The sequence below is a fragment of the Acomys minous genome (assembly GCF_964271855.1).
Source record: "Acomys minous genome assembly, chromosome: 8".
Taxonomy (NCBI): domain Eukaryota; kingdom Metazoa; phylum Chordata; class Mammalia; order Rodentia; family Muridae; genus Acomys; species Acomys minous.
The window spans coordinates 36,741,592-36,761,590 of NC_140489.1; the positions used below are offsets into that span (position 1 = coordinate 36,741,592).

Below are 19,999 nucleotides of genomic sequence, written 5' to 3' on the forward strand. Positions count from 1 at the left end.
ATTTGGCTCCTTTGGAGTGAGAGTCTTGGCTTACCTTGTGTAGCATTATTGCCACGAACACAATTAACTGGACACTAGTCTGTGAAGTAGAAGCTGCTGCTCCCAATGCTACACCATCCGCTAAATTTGGAGACAAGAAACAAGATGCTATGAAGGGTAGCAGTGCAGGGCTTGGTTCTGGGGAACTTACTCAACCTCAATGACCTTCTTAAGACAGGGTCAATAAGCTGGGCGATGGTGGCACACGCCTTTAATTTCAGTACTCAGGAGGCGGAGGCAGGCAGATAGATCTCTGAGTTTGAAGCCAGCCTGGTCTACATAGTGAGTTCTAGGATAGCCAGGGCTACACAGACAAACCCTGTCTTGAAAAACCAAGAAGAAAGGAAAAAAAAAGATGGGGGTCAACATAACATGTATTTTGGGGGCTTCATCAGTGCTAAAAGTGAAAGAACATATGCAAAAAGTTTAGCATCTGGCCCTGAGTAGTCCGGGTGTTACAAGTTTTTATTGTTAAAAAACTGTATAAATGTAAACATTCATTGATGAGCTAAGTTGTAGTAATAGGGCTAATGAAGAATTTCAAACATGGCATCTTTCTGTTTTCAAGGCTCAAGGCCTCAATACAGATGATTCACACACGATGGGGACTGTCTTAGTTTGGGTCACTATTGCTGTGATGAAATACTATGACCAAAGCAACTTGGGGAAGAAAGAGTTTTTCTGACTTACACTTCCATGTCATCAAAGGAAGTTCATCATGCAAGGAGGCCAGCACTGGAACTCATAAGAGGACAGGATCCTGGAGGCAGGAGCTGACAGAGGCCATGGAGGGTGCTGCTTACCAGCCTGCTCCTCATGGCTTGCCCAGCCTGCTTTCTTTTAAAACCAGAGCTCATTGGCCCAGAGATGGCACCAACAACATGGGCTGTGCCCTCCCCGATCAGCACTAAGAAAATGCCATTTTCTCAGTTGAGGCTCCCTCCTCCCTGATGACTCTAGTTTGTGTCAAGTTGACATAAAACTAGTCAGGACAGGAACTTTGGCTGGATGGGTGTGTTGGAACATCATCCAGAAACGGAGTCCTGTGAGGAGAACTCTGAGTGCTGTGAGAACACTCCAAGAAAACGAGACTGGAGTCTTGTGGCCTCAGTTTCTTCAAAACAGACCTGTTCTCGGAATGTTTTCGTGCTCCTCCCAGGTGTAGTGGAGAGGAGTGGGCTGACTTGAGAGTGCTCATTATTACTTGCTGGTACTCACCTTTATATGCCTCCATGGAAAAACATGTCTTTGCCATGTGAGGCTTGTCCTTGGGATAGTATCCAGCCTGAACTCACGAGACCTTTACTCATGTGACCTTTCTGAACCCCAGAGTATACATTGTCTGAGGCTCTGAATAAAGTTAGCTATTGTGTAAGACTTCAGTCAGCCCCATTTATTTGCTCCATTCGCCCCAGTTCCACTGCTTTCAGAGTGGTGATATGGGTGGATTTTGTTAACAGAAAGTAGATTAGGAGCGAGCTACTTTTCATTTCATACTTGCATTTGGTCCCGACAGATCCCTACCCAGATTGGGCTTTGGATCTAGTTTGGGTTATGGTGCTAAAGCCAGTCCCATTAGCCACGCTGCTGAGTCTGCTGCTCACCATCTCAGCCCACACGGGCAGCAGGGCTGTTTGGTGCTGACGTACACAGGCTCTTTTCCAGACAGATCTTAGGAAAGAGGTCAGCAAATTTCTTAAAGCCCAGACAGTAAATGTTTGAGCTTTGCAGGATTTTGGCCTCTTGTAACTACTCAACTCTGTCAATACTGTACACAAAAGTCACAGGTGATACACAAACGTGGGCACAGCTGACCTCCAAAATAGCATCATCACTCTAAATACCATCATTTTCCAGTGGCATGAATGATCTTTCTGTTTGGTGGTGCTAAGGATTGAACACAGGCTTTTCACACACACAGTTGGTCTTGAACTCCGGATCCTACTGCCTCCACCTCCTGGGCACTTAGAATACAGGAGTGAGCTACTAAGCCTAGCTTACATTTTGTATTTAGGTATTAAAGATATAGAAAACAAGTTGGACATGGTGGCTCACTCCTGTAATCCCAGCACTCGGGAAGCAGAGGCAGGTAGGTCTCTGTGAGTCTGAAACCAGCCTTGTCTATAAAGTGAGTCCAGGACAGTCAAGGATACACAGAGAGACCCTGTCTTAAAAAAACAAAAACAAAAACATAGAAAACATTCTTAGCTTGTAAACATATATAATAGGCCAGGGCTTGTGCTCAAGCTAGAGGGCTTTGTTCAGCAACCCTCCCCCAAGAGCTTTCAGTGTGGAGAGTCTCCTCTGAGAAAGGAGCAGGCTCACTGCAATTCTGACTTACCTGCAGCGTGGACAACCAGCCCCAGTGTGGTGGTGATTTTGGAACTGCTAGGCCTTGCTGTTTCTGGATCTACGTAAGAATGAGAAAGTATCCCTAAGTAGTACGACATAAAGCAATAGAAACATCTGCCTGGACATAGCCCACTGTTGTTACCATTGTTACTTAGAGCTGGAGTCTCACTGTGCAACCCCGTTGGCCTTCACCTCATAATCCCCCTCAGCTTCCAGAACACTGGGATCACGGTATACACACCACATCCAGCTACACGAATAGTGTGAAAGCTCAGATTTCAAACACTGGTGTAGACTGTTTTCCTCACTGCAGTCCTTTCTTTCTATTTCAAATTGATCAATGTTCTCCTTGTACTAAGGAGGTGGGGCTGAGGGAACTCTTTCTGGATAGACTCCTGAAATGAATAACCCCAGCCACCTGAACTTCCTCAGTCTGTAGAAGGTGCCCCATGGCCTCTGGTTGCTGCTGCTGCTGCTTCTGCTTCTTCTTTTCTTTTTTTTTGGTTTTTCAAGACAGGGTTTCTCTGTGTAGCCTTGGCTGTCCTGGACTCACTGGCCTCGAACTCACAGCGATCCACCTGCCTCTGCCTCCCGAGTGCTGGGATTAAAGGCGTGCGCCACCACAGCTGGGCTTTTTCACTCTTTCCCCCACGCAGGTTGCTTCTTTGCAGCTCATCTAACTCCGGCAACTCCGTTCTCATTCCAACGTCTGTCACATTTTCCCCTCTTCATTTTGCAGCTACCACCCTACCATACATTTCCACCAACTTAAGCCATGTTTCAACAGTTCTCCACTGCTTTTCTTATCTTCCCCAAACCCACCTCAGCCAGACACTTGAGCAGCATCTTTACAACACTTCCCTCCTGCCGCATCTTTTAAGTAGCTCAGGTCAGCTGCAACCACACTATTGGGTAGGGTTTTCCCTTCAGTTCTGAGCACTGAACCCAGAACCTTGTCTGTGCATTTGAGCACTCTTCCACTGAGTCAGAATCCCCAGGCTCCTTTTCACTTTTTTTTCTCTCTTTCCTTCTTTCTTTCTTTTTTTAAATTCTGAGATAGATTCTCTAAGTGGCAGACTGGCCTTGAACTCACTCTGAAGATCATGCAGGCCTTAGAATTGTGACTTCCCTACCTCAGGTTGGGTAGATGGGATTACAGGCCCACGCCACCTGGCTTGAGGAAGGTTCTTTTTCTTTCTTTCTTTCCTTCTTTTTCTTTTCTTTTTTTTCTTTCTGAGACAGAGCTTCTCTGTGTATGTAGCCTTGGCTGTCCTGGAACTTGCTCTGTAGAGCAGGCTGGCCTTGAACTCACAGAAGTCAGCCCGCCTCTGTCTCCCAAGAGCTGAGGTTAAAGGTGTGCTCCACCAGGATGGGGACACTGTTTTAAGGTGCAGTATGGACATAATGGCATATTCAGCACTTGGGAGCGGGGAGGATCAGTAATTAAAGGTCATCAATAGCTACATAAAGAGTCTGAGGCCACCTTGGGATGATGAACCTTCATCTCAACAAGAAGGGAGTAAAATAAAGATACAATAAATGTAAGGCACTGGAAAGCCTTTGTGGACATCAAGAGCTCTGTTTGTGACCGTGTCATGTGTCACTATGTAGCTGAGGCTGGTCTCCTCTGAGCTGACAAGGCCCAGCCTGTGTCTCCTGAGAGCCAGGGTCATGTCATATGCCCCCACACCAGCAGCCTACTCAACCCCGCTTTTGTTTAGTATCAAAGTTTTTTCTTCTTATTGTTTGGGATTAAAGCTTTGCATACTAAGTCATGCCATGTTCAGGCACAGAGCCGTACCCTCAACTTTATTCATCCTGAAATTAAAGCAAAACCAAACAACTTTTATTATTTTTTAAAAATATATACAGTGCTCTGCCTGCATGTACACCTGCAGGCCAGAAGAGGGCATCAGATCACATTATAGATGGTTGTGAGTCACCATGTGGTTGCTGGGAATTGAACTCAGGACCTCTGGAGGATCAGTCAGTGCCCTTAACCTATAAGCCACCTCTCCAGCCCCCAAACAACTTTTATTTGGAATAATGTTTAACCTTGAGAAAGGCTGTAATAATAGTTTAAAGAAAAAAGTCATATGTCCCTGTCTCTGCCTGACCAACTATCTAAACATCTTGAACCATTTATTTCAGCACCTATATTCACATTTTCTATACACAAATCTTTACCACTTAAGAATAAGTTGGGCTGGAGAGATGGCTTAGTCATTAAAGGCTAGGCTCACAATAAAAAAATATAAGAATAAGCTGTATACATAACTGCTTATCTTTAGATACTTCAATATGTATTTCCTTAAGAAAAATATGTAATCATAAAGAATATCAACTTCAGCAAATGTAATATTAATTCTGATTTCTGTTTCACATCCAAATTGTGTCAGTTTTCTGATAATGTTCATTTTCCTTTCTATGAAGGATCAATTCTAGGATCCCATATTTCACTCTGCTGAGATTGACATTTTTGGAAAAATACATTCACGTCCTTGTAGCCTTGTTTTTTGTTTTTTAAGAATAACCCTCTCTTTTAGAGAATGCCCCTTCACTGATCACAGGTGCTTTCCAGGTTGGACCATATAGCAGACATTGTTAGGAATGCTATTTCATGAATACTCGGGATTCTTGTTGCAAGATATTTGATCCCACTGTGAACCCAAGATTGTGTATTGGAAAAACCTGTTTCTAGTTGTGGTATGGCTCAGCCCTAGCACACACCTTTAATCTAAGAACTTTTTCTTGTCAGCACTGGTTTTGCTCATCTGGTCAAAGCACTGCTACACTCCTCTGTTTATTTACTTCTTTTTAGAATTTATTCACTATCAAGTTTTTTGTTTGTTTGTTTGGTTTGTTTGGAGTTTTTATTTGTCGGCTAGCTAGCTTTTAGATAGTCTCTCACTGTGTATCCTTCTGGCTGGTCTGAAACTTGCTATGGAGACTAGGCTAGCCCTATATTCTCTATAGTCCTACTAAGTTTATACATTTAAAGACCAACATTCCAATAATCAGGCTACAGGCTTTAGATTGCCTAAGGGCTCCACAGCTCAGAACAGGCTAAGGACTTCTGCCCTAGACTCTTACTCAAGTATGACTGCACTAAGCCGAGCAGGGTTAATATGTCAGCAAACGGTAGCATATGCCACAATTCACTGGCTCCCCCAATTGAATAAAGTGCCCCACAGCACCTGAGCTTTGCATTTAAGTGAGGCTATTGAAGTAGACTGAATCATTCAGTTGTTTGTAAATTTCCAAACTGCAAAAGTGCCTGCACAGCCCAGAAAGCCCGAGAGCTACTCACCTTCAGTGGAATGCACATGGGAGCTGCCAATCTGGTCCACTACCAACATGAAAACGAAGCCTAGTACAAGGGACACTCCGATGTAGGCATGCAGCTGTGTGTGGTCGTGGCTGTGCTCATGGTCATGGACAACTGGTATTTCTGCTGCTTTGTCTGATGCAATCCCATTCTCCTTGGTTTCACTGCCTTGGTGGTGCTTTCCTGGAGCAAAATAAACCACATAATGGAATACCTTCCATCTGTATTTAAGTAACACTTACTGCAAGGACACCTAATTCTTATGCTGTAATCCAAGCAACCATATACTCCTTCAGTCTAAAAGGTTGTGATAAAAACATTCCCAAGAGGGGATGGAGAGATGGCTCAGTGGTTAAGCATACTGTCTGCTTTTCCAGAGGACCCAGGTTCGATTCCCAGCAATCACATGGCAGGTCACAACTGTCTGTAACTCCAAGACCTGACACCCTCACACAGACATACATGCAGGCTAAATACTAATGCACATAAAATTATATATATATATATATTTTTTTTTTTAAACATTTCCAAGATAAAAACACCCTTCTGGCTTTAGCATGTGGACCTTCTGACTGCCTATCAATTCAAAATCCTGGACACAGAAGCAAATCACCATGCAAGAATACAGTCACATTTCAAAGGGCCCCAAAGCTAAATCTTCCATTTTCATCTGAGAAGTGCATGCCAGTCTCCTCAGGAAGCACAGGATCTTCACTCTGATGAAACCAAGTGAAGAAAACAGTGACAATGAAACTGCAACTGCAGTCAAAATCACTGCTTTTATACCTGTGTTGACACAAAATTTACAAAAAAAAAAAAGCAATGGGATAGAAATCATTTAGCTTTTATAAAATATAAGTAAGCAATTTCTCTCTCTCTCTCTCTCTCTCTCTCTCTCTCTCTCTCTCTCTCTCTCTCTCGCCCCACCACCACCACAAACATACACCCACACACATACAGTTGAAAAGACATTATTCTCCCATTTAAATTTAGTTCTAGATCATCAAGGTGGTCAGGACACTGAATTATAGCAACTAACAATTAGCCAAAAGATATTCCTAATTAATAGTCATATGTTTGATACTTCAAACAACAATATATATATATATATATATATATATATATATATAGAGAGAGAGAGAGAGAGAGAGAGAGAGAGAGAGACAGAGACAGAGACAGAGACAGAGACACAGAGACAGAGAGTCAGAGACACAGAGAGACAGAGACAGAGACAGAGACAGAGAGACAGAGACAGAGACAGAGACAGAGAGAGAGATTTATTTATTACATATGCAGTGCTCTGCCTGCAAGTATACCCGCAGGCCCAAAGAGGGCACCAGACCTCATTATAGATGGTTGTGAGCCACCATGTGGTTGCTAGGAATTGAACTCAGGACCTTTGAAAGATCAGTCAGTGTTCTTAACCTCTCAGCCATCTCTCCAGCTCCTACAATATATTTTGATTAAAAATTTTCCCCTCCTGCAACTCCTCTCAGGTCATCATCTCTACTTCCCTACTCACCCAACTTTATACCTTTCTCTCTAATAAAACAAAACCAAAGAAAAACAACAATCAAAACAGACAAACTAAAAAAAAAGAAAATCAACAGGATAAAAAATATCCAAACAAAACAAAAACACACACACAAAAGCATATGGTCAGCCAGGCAGCCAGGCAGCCAGGCAGCCAGAGGCAAGCAGATCTCTGTGAGTTCAAGGCCGAGCTGGTCTTACAAAGCAAGTCGAGGACACCCTGGGGCCATTCCACAGAGAAGCCCTGTCTCAAGGGAAAACAAAAAATAAAAACAAACTAAAGCCATGGGGTTATTTTTATGTTAATAACTCCTCCTGGGGACGGGGCCTACCCAGGAATGTTTGGCTTACTCACTTTCCACTGGAGAAAACTGGCTTTCCCTTTCCCAGCAGGTTTCCATTGCAAATAGCTTCTCAGTTAGGGGCGGGACTTTGTGTCCATTCCCTTCAGTGCTGGAGTTTTATCTGTCAAGAGACTGTGCAGGTCCTGGGGGTGTGGCCACAGCCTCTGTGAGTTCCTATGAGCATCAGTCTCATAGGTGAGTCTGGAAGACACTGTTTCCTTGAACTCATCCTTCTCCTCTAACTCGTTCTGCCTCCTCTTCTGCAAAGATCCCTGAGCGCTGAGGGGAGGGCTTTGACAAAGACATCCCATTTAGGACTGAGCGCTCCAAAGTCTCTCACTGTGTACATCGTCCAGTGTGGGTCTCTTTGTGAGGCACTCTAAAGCTACTAATACAAACATGTTCCAACATGGAAGATGCCAGCCCAGATAGTAAATCCACCAGTAAATTCTATGAAACAGCTAAAGGAAAAAATATTCACTCAACAATCTCTTCCAGAATGTGGGCAACAAGGGATAATTTTTCAACTCTGTGAGTTCAAATCTCCAGTACCTATGTAAAAAGCCAGGCATGGTAGTATGTTTCCTTTTCCTAGCACTGAGGAGGCAGAGGCCACACAGTCTTGCCAAATTAGTAAGCTCCAGGTTTAGTCAGAGACCTTGTCTCAAAAAATAAGGTTGAGTGGGAGGTGATGAGGGAGGGGGCTTCAATCGGGATGTAAAGAATTCAAACTGCAGAGCAAGCAGGTAACTAACATTGCTAATCTCACTACACGGGAATAGCTCTAAGACTGGCTGACGTGAAGGTTTATGCACAGACAAGGCTTCGTGTTGGTCACAGATCCTCTGTGACTTATAATTAGAGGCCATTCTTAGTATGGCATGAAGGAAGATTTGCAGATGCCTTACATCTGCTCATACAATGAGCAGAGAACCAGCCTTAACTGCTCTGTACACCCTGCACACCTCATACCATCACAATGTTCGAACTGTATAATTCTTGTGAGAAGTTATGTTTTCAGAACAAAAGAACTGGGCATTGACGCTGGATCAGACCTGACAGGATTCTTTCCTCTCAGCAAGCTGAATGCTGACATCTTGCATCCCCCAGGAGCCTCAGTTGCTGTTACCCATCAGAACAGGAGAGCTTCTAGGACAGCGTTGTAGAAAGTTTCTGATCCCAATTGGTCTAGCAGTTCAGACTGTCTCACACAGGACAACTATTAAGCCTGGAAGTTCACAACTTTTGAAAAATGGACCCCTTAACCATTTTCCTCAATTTGGGGGGGGGGCCTTCAAAGGAATTATTCGCCCTAAATCATCCTGAAGAAACCGTAAAAGAATGACGGTCCATTTCCTCTAATGGGGGTTGGATAGGTTTTGTTTATTCTCTTGGTCTACAGATGCTTATTTTCATTGGGAGTTGGTTATAAGTAGGAAACTAGGTTTGACTCAGGGACGTATCTCTTTTCCTTTATCTTTCTTTGGTAGGTAAGGAGATAGGAGCTGAAAAGAAGGAAAGGGGGACATAGAAATACAGAGGGAGGACAGAATAAAGGTAGATTACTGAATCTACTCCTCATCTCAAGGCCCTAATTGTTACTCACAAATAAGGTTATTTTTTAATTCAATGGTATTGAATTTTATATATTGACGCAATTCATGCTCATGTCAAAAACTAGTTTAATTTTATCACAAGAATATATACTCTAATAGCCGGGCGTGGTGGCGCATGCCTTTAATCCCAGCACTCGGGAGGCAGAGGCAGGCGGATCGCTGTGAGTTCGAGGCCAACCTGGTCTACAAAGAAAGTCCAAGATGGCCAAGGCTACACAGAGAAACACTGTCTCGAAAAAAAACAAAAACAAAAAACAACAACAACAACAAAAAAGAATATATACTCTAGGTCTAATAGACAGATATGATTCTATAGATATATGAGGTAAAATAGTTAAAGAAGGTCTTCAAAAGCCTCAGAGACCTACAGAATATGGCATTTAAAGATGTTTTTATTATTCTAAAGATTCTTTAACAACAAGACAAGTTAACTTCTGGCAACACCCAGCCTGCCTCAAAGAAGATGAGCATCCAAGAACCTCGCTTCAAATGTGGCAAACCAGCCACTGGGCATAATGTCCTCATTTCTGCCACAGACAGAATTCTACCTAAAAGTGGGCAAGCTTAGATGCAGGCAGAGTCGACAGTCAAACTCTGCCAAGACAGGATAAGCAAGTCCTCAATAGTTCCTGCCTCGCAAATATGTCTGTCAGATATATTGGGCCAGAAGGCTGAAGAATATGCTTCGACATTATAGAGAGTATTGGGTGACTGTTCAGGCAGTAAATTGTCTCAGTCATTTTTTTCATTTTGGAAGCTGCTAACCTGCACTCTGGGTTCACTCAGGTATTTAAGTTTTATCCATTCTCAAGTGTCTGATGGGATTGAAGACCAGATAGTTTAGTCTTTCAATTAAATTTAGTAGGTTAGGGATTAAGATGTTTTTAGATCAAGATAGATGTTTTAAGTTAATAGAGATGAGGTATGATAGATATTAATCTCCATTCAGAAATTTAGACTCAACAAGATAGGAAAGATGTTTACTTCAAGTTTGCCAAATACAAATGGCCAAATCACTGTGAATGTAACATTTATATAATTCCTGATTGTCTCATGGCTCTTCCTGCTGTATGTAGTTTATTTTACTCATGTGTAATAATATAAATGTGTATGTTAAAAAAGAAACATAATAAAAAAAAATAGACCGGTGAAAATAAATAAATAAGGTTGAGGATATGAGATGGCTGAGAGGGTAAAAATGAGTGCAGCCAAGCCTGATAGCCTAAGGACCCACAGAGGAGAAGAAGAGAACTGACTCCTGCAAACTGCCCTTTGATCTCCACACATGCACCATGGATACAAAGTAATAAATGTTGTAGTAGTAGTAGTAGTAATAGCAATAGTAATAATAATAAATACAGAAAAAGACCTGATATCAACCTCTGGCTTCCATACTCATATGTACATATGTTAACATGTACTCACAGGATTATAAACATATATATGTGCATGCATCACACCTAAGAAAATAAGAACTGTTATGTTATAGGATATTTGATTATTGGGCATAGAAAACAAATTGTTAGCAAAATATAAGAGCCTAAATAGATATTGTGTTTTTCAGATGCAGCTGGGTGTGTCCTGAAGAGATGTAGTTTGGATGTGCCTCTGAAAGCCTCCACAGATGAGAACACTAAAGAAAGGAAAGTTCCTGCGTACTTTAAGGCAAGTTGCTTGTAGACCACAAGACCTCTATGACAGAGGCAAAGTCAGCTGGGTGGCCTCGAGCTACCCACCATAAAAGCAAAATGGTTCAGCCCCTACTGACTTGGCTTAGAGCACCCCCACCATGACAGTGACATGGTTCAGCCTGCCAAGGGTGCAGGGGAAGAGTTAGAGACTCCTTTGATAAGCAATTGGACCTCTAAGATAGCTCTCTCTTTTTTAGTTAAAGGAGACTTTTTGGAAGGAGACAGGGATCTTCTCTCTGGGCTTGCAGGAATGGAGACCCCACTGGCAGAACCTAGGACAGAGAGTAAGGAGCCCTTGTGCCTTTGGAGGAGCTCAAGACAAGACACAGGTAGGAAGAGACTTCTAAAGAGCTAGCAGTTTAGTTGTGGAATCAGGCTTGTATATACTTTGCATATAGTTCAGAAAACAAAGTTACCTCACTGAGCTAGCAGGTTTTTACCTCAGTTTACACCTCCAGGGTCTTTATTGGTATAAATATTAGATTTTTTCTATTAATTTATTTACTTTACGTCCTCACCGGAGCTTGCCCTTCCTCCCCTCCTCCCAGCCCCCCATCTCACCTCCCTCCTCCCAGCCCCCCCCATCTCACCTCCCTTCTCCCAGCCCCCCATCTCCCGTGCCCCTTTCCTTTCTCCTCAGAGGAGAGGAAGCCTCCCAAGGATGTCAACCGGCCTTGGCATATCAAGCTGTAGAATGATTAGACACATCTTTTCTATTGTGGCTGGACAAGGCCGTCCAGTTAGAGGAAAGGGATCCAAAGATAATTTAAACAGTTACACCTAAAAAGACTGAAATAATTCATTATTGAAAATAAACATTAGGTAGTGCTCATGAGCTATGGTACTCATAAAACTGCTTAGGAATGTGTGTAATGTCTAAGGCCTCTCTCTTTTTTAAGATTTATGTATTTATTAACTATACGGTGTTTTGCCTGCATGTACACCTGCATGCCAGAAGAGGGCAGCAGATAATATTATAGATGGTTCTGAGCCATCATACGGTTCCTAGGAATTGAACTCAGGATCTTTGGAAGAACCGCTGAGCCATCTCTCTAGGCCCTAAAGTGTCTCTTAAACACCCTTTTAAGACAAACATGAACTATAACCACAAGAAATTCCATGAATTCTTCTGCCAACATTTCTTAAGTAAGGCTCGTTTCTCTCACCTTCCAGAACCTCTTCATAAAGTGCGTGCACCCCTTCAGGCACAATAACTGCCAATGCAGTTCCACAGAGAAGACCAGCACCCAACACAGTCACCAGCTTCAGTCGCTCCTGAAAAAGCAACAAAAGAAACTATTAGAAAGACTGATTGATGATTAGGGAACATTTTCTACTCATGAAACCAACAGCCAAAATGGCCAGTAAGCAGAAAAACGGGTGGCTCCGTAAGTAATGCCAGTTAAGATGAGGAGCTGGGCACACAGGCTTCTGTGAGGCTGACAGACAAAGACTGCTTGGGCCCAGAAGTTTGAGATGGCCTAGGCAACACAAGATCATGACCCGGTTCTTACAGTAGCATCCTCATGTATACACAAGTGTATGTACCATCCTCATACAGCGAGAGAGAGAGAGAGAGAGAGAGAGAGAGAGAGAGAGAGAGAGAGAGAGAGAGAGAGAGACAGAGACAGACAGAGACAGAGACAGACAGAGACAGAGACAGACAGAGACAGACAGAGACAGACAGAGACAGAGAGAGAGAGAAAGAGAGAAAGAACAGGTATACTATTGAGTGTTAGAATGCAGTGACTGCTGGGACAGCACTACCCATTTCAGTCTGTTTCAGGTCAGGTTTCTGTCCCCAGTTCCTACTGCAACTGAGTGACACCTGACCATCTCCATCTCCTTCATCCTGCTGTTCTCTCACAGATGGTTCTCATAGGATGCTCTCCAATAAAGTTCTGCACACAAATCTCAGAGCAGATATTCTGAGAGAAGACTTCTGTTTGAAATACAAAGAACCATACAACTCAATACCCAGAGACAGACAGCCTGAGAAAGTAGACAGGACTTCACAGTGGATATGAATGACCAGCAGTTCATAAAGCACTCAACATCTAATTACCAGGAAAATGAAAACAACAACAACAAACCTCATGTGAGACTCCTTATACCTACTTAAAAATAACCAAAATTAGAAAAAAAATCAGAGCACTAAATAATGACAAGGGTACAAAGTAACTGGACCTTCATTTATTGCTGTGAGCATGAAATGAAGGCAGACTCTTAACAAGCCTAGCCAGCACTTCTCTTTGGGGGAGTTACTCAAGAAAAATAAAAAAGCTTGTACAAGAATTGTTGACAGGCTAGAGAGGCGCACAGTGGTTAAGGGCACCGGCTGCTCTTCCAGGGGACCCAGGTGTGATTCTCAGCTAGATGGCAACTCAACAACCATCTGCAAGTCCAGTTCCAGGAGGATCTGATGCCCTTTTCTGGCCTCTGTAGGCAGCAGGCACACATGTGGTCACAGACATACCTATGTGTAGGCAAACACACATATATAAAGAATAAAATATTTTAAAAACATTTACAAAAGAATGTTCACATGGGGCATGGGCACTTAGGGAGGAGGGGGCATGACGTAACTCATATGAAATTCGCAAAGGAAGAAAAGGAGGAGGAAAAGGAGGTTCCCAGAAGCCAGATGTGGTGTTTGCTCATACCCCATATTATGGTGGCTGGGGCAGGAGGATTGTGATTTAGAAGCCAGCTATCAGAGTTACCAAAAAAAAAAAGAAAAAAGTTTGAGTTTAAGAACTGGAAGAAAATGTAAAAAATCATCCTCTCAGTATATGGACTGAAAATCAAAGAACAAAGATGAGAGATGATTTATCCGAGACCACACTGTACAGCTAGTTAACAGGAGAGGGGTGGGAGAGCTGCACTGTGCAAACATTCAATGGCTGTGTGCATTACAGCACAACTTTACAGTCTATGCTGTGCAGCTCATCACTGAAAGTAAGGGCAATCCTGCCATCACCAGGAAAGCCAGAGCCATAGTTAGGTCTGACGGTTCTCTGTAGTTTCTGGAGGTACAAGACAAATAAAGAGAACTGGAAACAGTTAAATGTTTCACAAAGCTTTCTTTTCTTCTCCCCTCCACACCCCACACTCCAGACAGCATCCCTCTAGGCAGCTCTGGCTGTCCCAGAACTCACTGTGGAGACCAGGCAGGCCAGGAACTAACAGAAATCCTTCTGCCTGCCTCTGCCTTCTGAATGCCCGGATTAAACGCATGTGCCACTACACCTGGCTACTTCAGCTTTTCAATACAAAGGGTTATTATTTTGACATTAAACCTTTTCTGTTATTTATTTATTGAGACAGGGTCTCTCTGTGTTAGCCTTGACTGTCATGGACTCGCTTTGTAGACCAGGCTGGCCTCGAACTCACAGAGATCCGCCTGTCTCTGCCTCCCGAGTGCTGGGATTAAAGGTGTGTGCCACCACGCCTGGCTCTAACCCTTTTCTGTTTAAAACAGGTCACTAGAGAATTGGGCATTGCGGCTTCACTAGCAACACAATGGAGCCCCTTAGACAGCTGCTGGCAAACAGTCAAGAATTTTTAGAGCTGGGCTAGGTGGTGCACACCTTTACTCCTAGCATTTGGGAGGTAGAGACCAGTAGATCTCTGAGTTCAAGGCCAGCCTGGTCTACACAATGAGTTCTAAGACAGCTAGGGCTATGTAGCGAGACCCTGTCTCAAAAAAGTAAAATAAGTAAAAATAAGTAAAGAATGCCACAGTGAGTAGTTGTGTGGTGACTTGAATGAGAATGTTCCCTTGAGGTTTGGCTCCTTGGTCCCCACTGGTGCGCTGTTTCCATAGTTTCGGGGGGGGGGGGTAGCTGGAGGAAGGATGTGTCACTGGGGGTGGGCTGTGAGGTGTGCTCCCTCAGCCGGCTGCTCCCAGATGCCATGCTGCTCTGCCATGGTGACGGACCCAGCTCTCGGGAACTGTAAACCCAATAACCCTTTCCTTCTGTAAGCGGCCCTGGTCAAGGCTTGTACAAATATCTGAGAAAGGTCCATAAGAGGATCCCATCACGGTAAACATGAAGCAGCACACCATTTGTCTTATTAGTGCAAATATCTTCAATCGTAACTGCTGCACCCAAGGAACAGAAAACCTTGTTAATTTATTGTTCTAATACTCAGAAAGAAAAGATTATCCTACAGAAAAGCCACCAGCTTGATAGTCTCCATGAGCCTTTTGATGGTGACCAACACTGATGAAAAGGACCAGTAACCATACAAGCACCACTGCCATGAACAGTGTCAATTAAAAAAAAAAAGATTTACTTACTGTTATGTATACAGTGCTCTGTCTGAATATACACCCACAGGCCAGAAGAGGGCATCATATCACATTATAGATTATTGTGAGACACCTTGTAGTTGCTGGGAATTGAACTCAGGACCTCTGGGAGAGCAGTGAGTGCTCTTAACATCTGAGCCATCTCTCCAGCCCAACGGTGTCAATTTTTATTAGGGAAAAAAAACTTTAATTGTCTTATTTTGGGTTACTGTTGCTGAAGAAGCACCATGGCCAAAGCAACTTGGGGAGGAAAGGGTTGATTTGGCTTACACTCCCACAGCACTGTTCATCACTGAAGGAAGGCAGGGCAGGAACTCAAGCAGGGCAGGAACCTGGAGACAGGAGCTGATGCAGAGGCCTTGGGGGGTGTACTGCTTACTGGCTTGCTCAGCCTGCTTTCTTATAGAACCCAGGACCAACCTGTCTAGAAGTTGCACCATCCACAATGGGCTGGGCCCTCCCATGTCAATCATTAAAAAGTCCTACAGCCCAGTTCATGGAGGCATTTTCTCAGCTGAGGCTCCCTCCTGTCTGATGACTCTAGCTGGTGTCAAGTTGACATAAAACGAGCCACCATGACACCAGAAGCATTTTAGATGCAACCTAATTTATTTCAAGCCTAGAGATCATGGCTCCATGGTGTCTGTATTCTTGCATTCTCTCATATAACTTTACAACAGGGATTTCACCTCACATTCAGTGTTTATCAACGTTACCAAAGGGCTGGCAGCGTCTACCCTCCGCCTGTGGTAAATCACTAAGAGTGCATTTAAATGAAGAGCTACAAACTCCAGGTATATTTCAAGATGGGAAGAGAGCTCCCCAAGCAATAGTTTCTGTCAGAGTGATGAACTGTTTCCTCAAGAGAGGCATGAACCATGCAGTGCCATTGGTTTTGTTACCTCATTTTAGAACTTCACAGTTGTGGCTGACTGAGCTGGAGAATCAGCCAGCTGTATTAATTAAAACAACAGCTTGCATTCAATGCCATTAACTATCAGTGCAAAGCTTTGAAGTCTGTTTAATTTTCTTGGCAGACAGCAAGAAAATTAAATAGCTTTTCTTTTCCTGCTCATTAAAACAGTCAGCAAATAATTGTGTCAACCAAATACAAACCAACACTTTTAGAAGCTTTTGATACTGAAAATTCCTGTCTCAATCTTTGTGTCCGTGCCCACTTTAGGACAGAAAGCCTCAACAGTGTCCTAAAAAAAAAACAAAAAACAAACAAAAAACAAAACAAAAAAACCAGAAGCTGGGAACAGTCTGTAAAAAGAATAAATTAATAAATAATTGACATTTTTTCTATTAAAAAAAAGTGAAAGCAGAAAATAAAAAGAACAAAATGAGTATCAGCTTCTGAAAATTGGATTAAATTAATTTTGGCACATCTATAAAGCATGCAATAAAAAGACATTTAACACAGAGAAACCCTGGCTCAAAAAACAAACAAACAAACAAAAGACATTTAAAACAAAGTTTAAAAAAAGAGAGAGAAATGTACTAGAGCAAGGCTGACTCAGTCCAAGCACGGAGGAGCTATCAAGGGGTGTGGAGTTGTTCTTGCTCAAACAACAAAGCTTTCCTCCATACTCTCACAGACAAAGCTGCTTCAAGGAGATATTTCTTAAAATTAATTTAGCCACTACACAATCTGCCATTAATATTAGTAACTCAGATCTGAATTTTGTTGAAATTCTTCTATCTGAACCAAGGCAACCCCAAAGCTCGCAGCTCAAAGTGGCAGCTCTGTGACCCTCCCAAGCTTCCGTGTCCTCTCTGTAAGCAAACACAGCTGCTATCACTGCATAGCAACAGGATGCTAGCACGCTCCGCAGAGACATGGTTAGCACTTCTCTTTGACATCATCTGGTGCATGCACAGAAAGCTTCCAACAGTGGGAAATGCTTAGAGCAGCTTAAGTGAAGTGGCCAGGAACATCAGTCTTCCCTTTTCTAATTCAGTTAACACAAAGATGAATCTTTGTTATAGTAAGTTATAACTTATAACTTATAACTTATAACTTATAACTTATAACTATAACTAAGTTATAGTAAGCTGTACTTTATTAACGCCACTCCTCCAATCTTGAAAAATAAGCTGGTTTGGCTCTTTTTTGTTTTTGTTTTGTTTTTGTTTTCGTTTTTCCTAAACACAAAAGAACTAACCCTGCCAGTCGGCGGTGGACTATGTGCAGAAGCAGACGCAGCCGGGTCTCTGAGCTCAAGGCCAGCCAGGCCAGCCAGGCCACCACAGAGAAACCTTGTCATGAAACATAACACAAAAAAGGGAGAACTGAACATAAGTCCTGTATAGATCCTTTCAGGTGACTGTAAAAACAAAAGCAGACACCCACTAGCAAAGAAGTTGCGGGGAGGATTGGCAACAATGTACCAGTAACATATAAAAAGTCCACTGAGCAGACTAAAATAATAAAAATACCTTTTTTTCTATTAAAGTTTTTTTTAATGAACAATAATAATGTAAAAATAAAGTGTCACTTGAATTTGTTGGACAAATATATTCTTAAAACATTGAGAACTTTCTTAGGACATTCATGCCCTTTGACCCATCATACTATTCTTTTTCATTGTTTTTCTTGCTCGAGACAGGGTCTCTCTGTTATGTAGGCCTCTGTTTTGGAACTCACTATGTAGACCAAGATCCACTTGCATCTGCCTCCAAAGAAGTGAGCCAGGCTACTACACCTCACTCCACTACTCCATTCTTGATTTTTTTTTTTCAATACAGACTAGTTAGAAAGAACTTTAGCCAGGCGGTGGTGGCGCACGCCTTTAATCCCAGCACTTGGGAGGCAGAGGCAGGCAGATTGCTGTGAGTTCGAGGCCAGCCTGGTCTACAAAGCAAGTCCAGGACAGTCAAGGCTACACAGAGAGACCCTGTCTCAAAAAAACCAAAAAGAAAAGGAAAGAAAGAACTTTAAACGGATATACAAGTAAGCTGGACGTGGTGGCACATGCCTTTATCCCCAGTACATGGGACAGAGATAAGAGCACCTCAAAAATAAAATAAGACAACTGAGCTCCAAACCCTGCTGAAGAGGGCATGGCTGGGTGCAGGGAATAGCAGAAGTTTCTGAGTTATGATGCTGGTAGAACTGGCTGGGAAGAAGCACTCTAGGCTGTTGGGAAAGTTATTCATGGGTGTCTCACTTGAGACTGTCCCATAAAACCACCCAGGAGGGCTGCCAATGGAAACTGATGCCTGCCGAGTGCCAGAGCAGCTATGTGTGCCCCAAGAGCCTAGGCAAACAGCTGGCTGCAGTGTAGGAGCTGGGTGCAGAAAAACCTACCCAGAGGGGCTAAGACTCCAGGCAGATGCTGCAGGCCCTACCACAGCTGGACATTGTGCAGGGAGGCTGACCTGCTAAAGAAATCAGTGTCAGAGAAACTGCCTAGGAACCTGTTGAGCAAACATGCCAGAACCAAAAGGTAACCTCCCTCTCATAATTTCTCTCCAGCACCCTCTATTGACAAGGAGGTAACATCCTGGCAGCTGGCAAAAGAAATATTTAAAGGCCTATGTACATGTTTTTGCAGAGAGGATGATGAAGACTGAATTTGGAGCAAAAGGCACCCAGCTGATAACCGGCCTACTAGTTTACTAGAAAAAGCAGGAGTTAAGTGAGAACAAGGACAAAAGAGAGCAAACAAAACGCTTGCTGTCAGGATGTCTGACTAATCAGACTTGCTGGTTCTCTGGATTAACTCCTGTCTGGACAGCCATGTTCTAGACAGGAAAGGTAAAAGTGCCACCAATACTCTTCTTCACCACTATATAACTAGAAGTTGTCAAATACTCAGCAGAGCACACATGTTCTCCCATGAGGTAGGAACTTCTTTATTCCAACTGTACAGCTGGGGAAACAGGCCGAGAAGGTAATTTACCTAGCCTCTCACAGCCAGTAAGAGGCAGGGCAATGACTTCCCCCTATGAAGTCTAGCCCCAGAGTTCTATACTCTTTTTATACACAGATGTCTCTGTGAAGCCTTGACTGTCCTGGACTTGCTCTGTTGACTAGGCTAGCCTCGAACACACTGAGTTCTGCCTCCACAGGTGCTAGGATTAAAGGCCTACAACACTGTACCTGGCTGCATACTCTTAATCACCATACTAAACTGCCTGTCAGCAAAACTTGCTTTGTTGATGAACAGTTTTTGCTTTTAGCAAATGTTCTCCCATTTGCCTGTCAAATGCATAAAGAAATGAAGCTGAGTATACAGCTAGATAGGCCAGGATTAGCTAGATTACAATCAATACCTGGGATCAAGGCAGCAAGAAGAGCCTTCCATGACTGATACAATCATCTAGACCTTGTCACTGCACAGCCCATATAACTGAGACAGACAGACACGTACACAAATCAACAAAATTTTCAATTAGAGGGTAAGTTAAGCCTGTCACCTACAGAAAAATTCTGAATAAAGTTTTTCTTTTCTTCTCTTTAAAAGGATATTACGGGGTCCCGCTCAAACTATGGCACTAGCCAAGGACAATACAGGCAGTAAACTTCAAACCCCTACCCAGATCTAGCCAATGGACAGGGGTCTGACTTTCACACGTACTCTGGTGCCCCATATTTGACCATGTCCCCTGGAGGGGGAGACCTGGTGGCACTCAGAGGAAGAATAGCAGGCCACCAAGAAGAGACTTGATACCCTATGAACATATAAAAGAGGAGGAAGTCCTCCTCAGTCACAGTCATAGGGGAGGGGAGTAAGGGGAAAATAGGAGGGAGGAATGGGAGGACACAAGGGATG

General features: G+C 43.2%; 1 protein-coding gene across 1 annotated transcript in view; it reads right to left on the bottom strand.

Annotated features, from left to right (window-relative positions):
• Positions 1-19,999, bottom strand: part of SLC39A9 (solute carrier family 39 member 9) — a 37,557-nt gene that overhangs the window by 7,982 nt on the left and 9,576 nt on the right. The window contains exons 2-5 of the mRNA XM_084792297.1: positions 12,070-12,178; positions 5,702-5,902; positions 2,381-2,449; positions 35-120 (exon numbers count right to left, since the gene is read on the bottom strand). Coding sequence (XP_084648423.1) covers positions 35-120; positions 2,381-2,449; positions 5,702-5,902; positions 12,070-12,178 — 465 coding nt within the window. The remainder of the gene's footprint in view (positions 1-34; positions 121-2,380; positions 2,450-5,701; positions 5,903-12,069; positions 12,179-19,999) is intronic.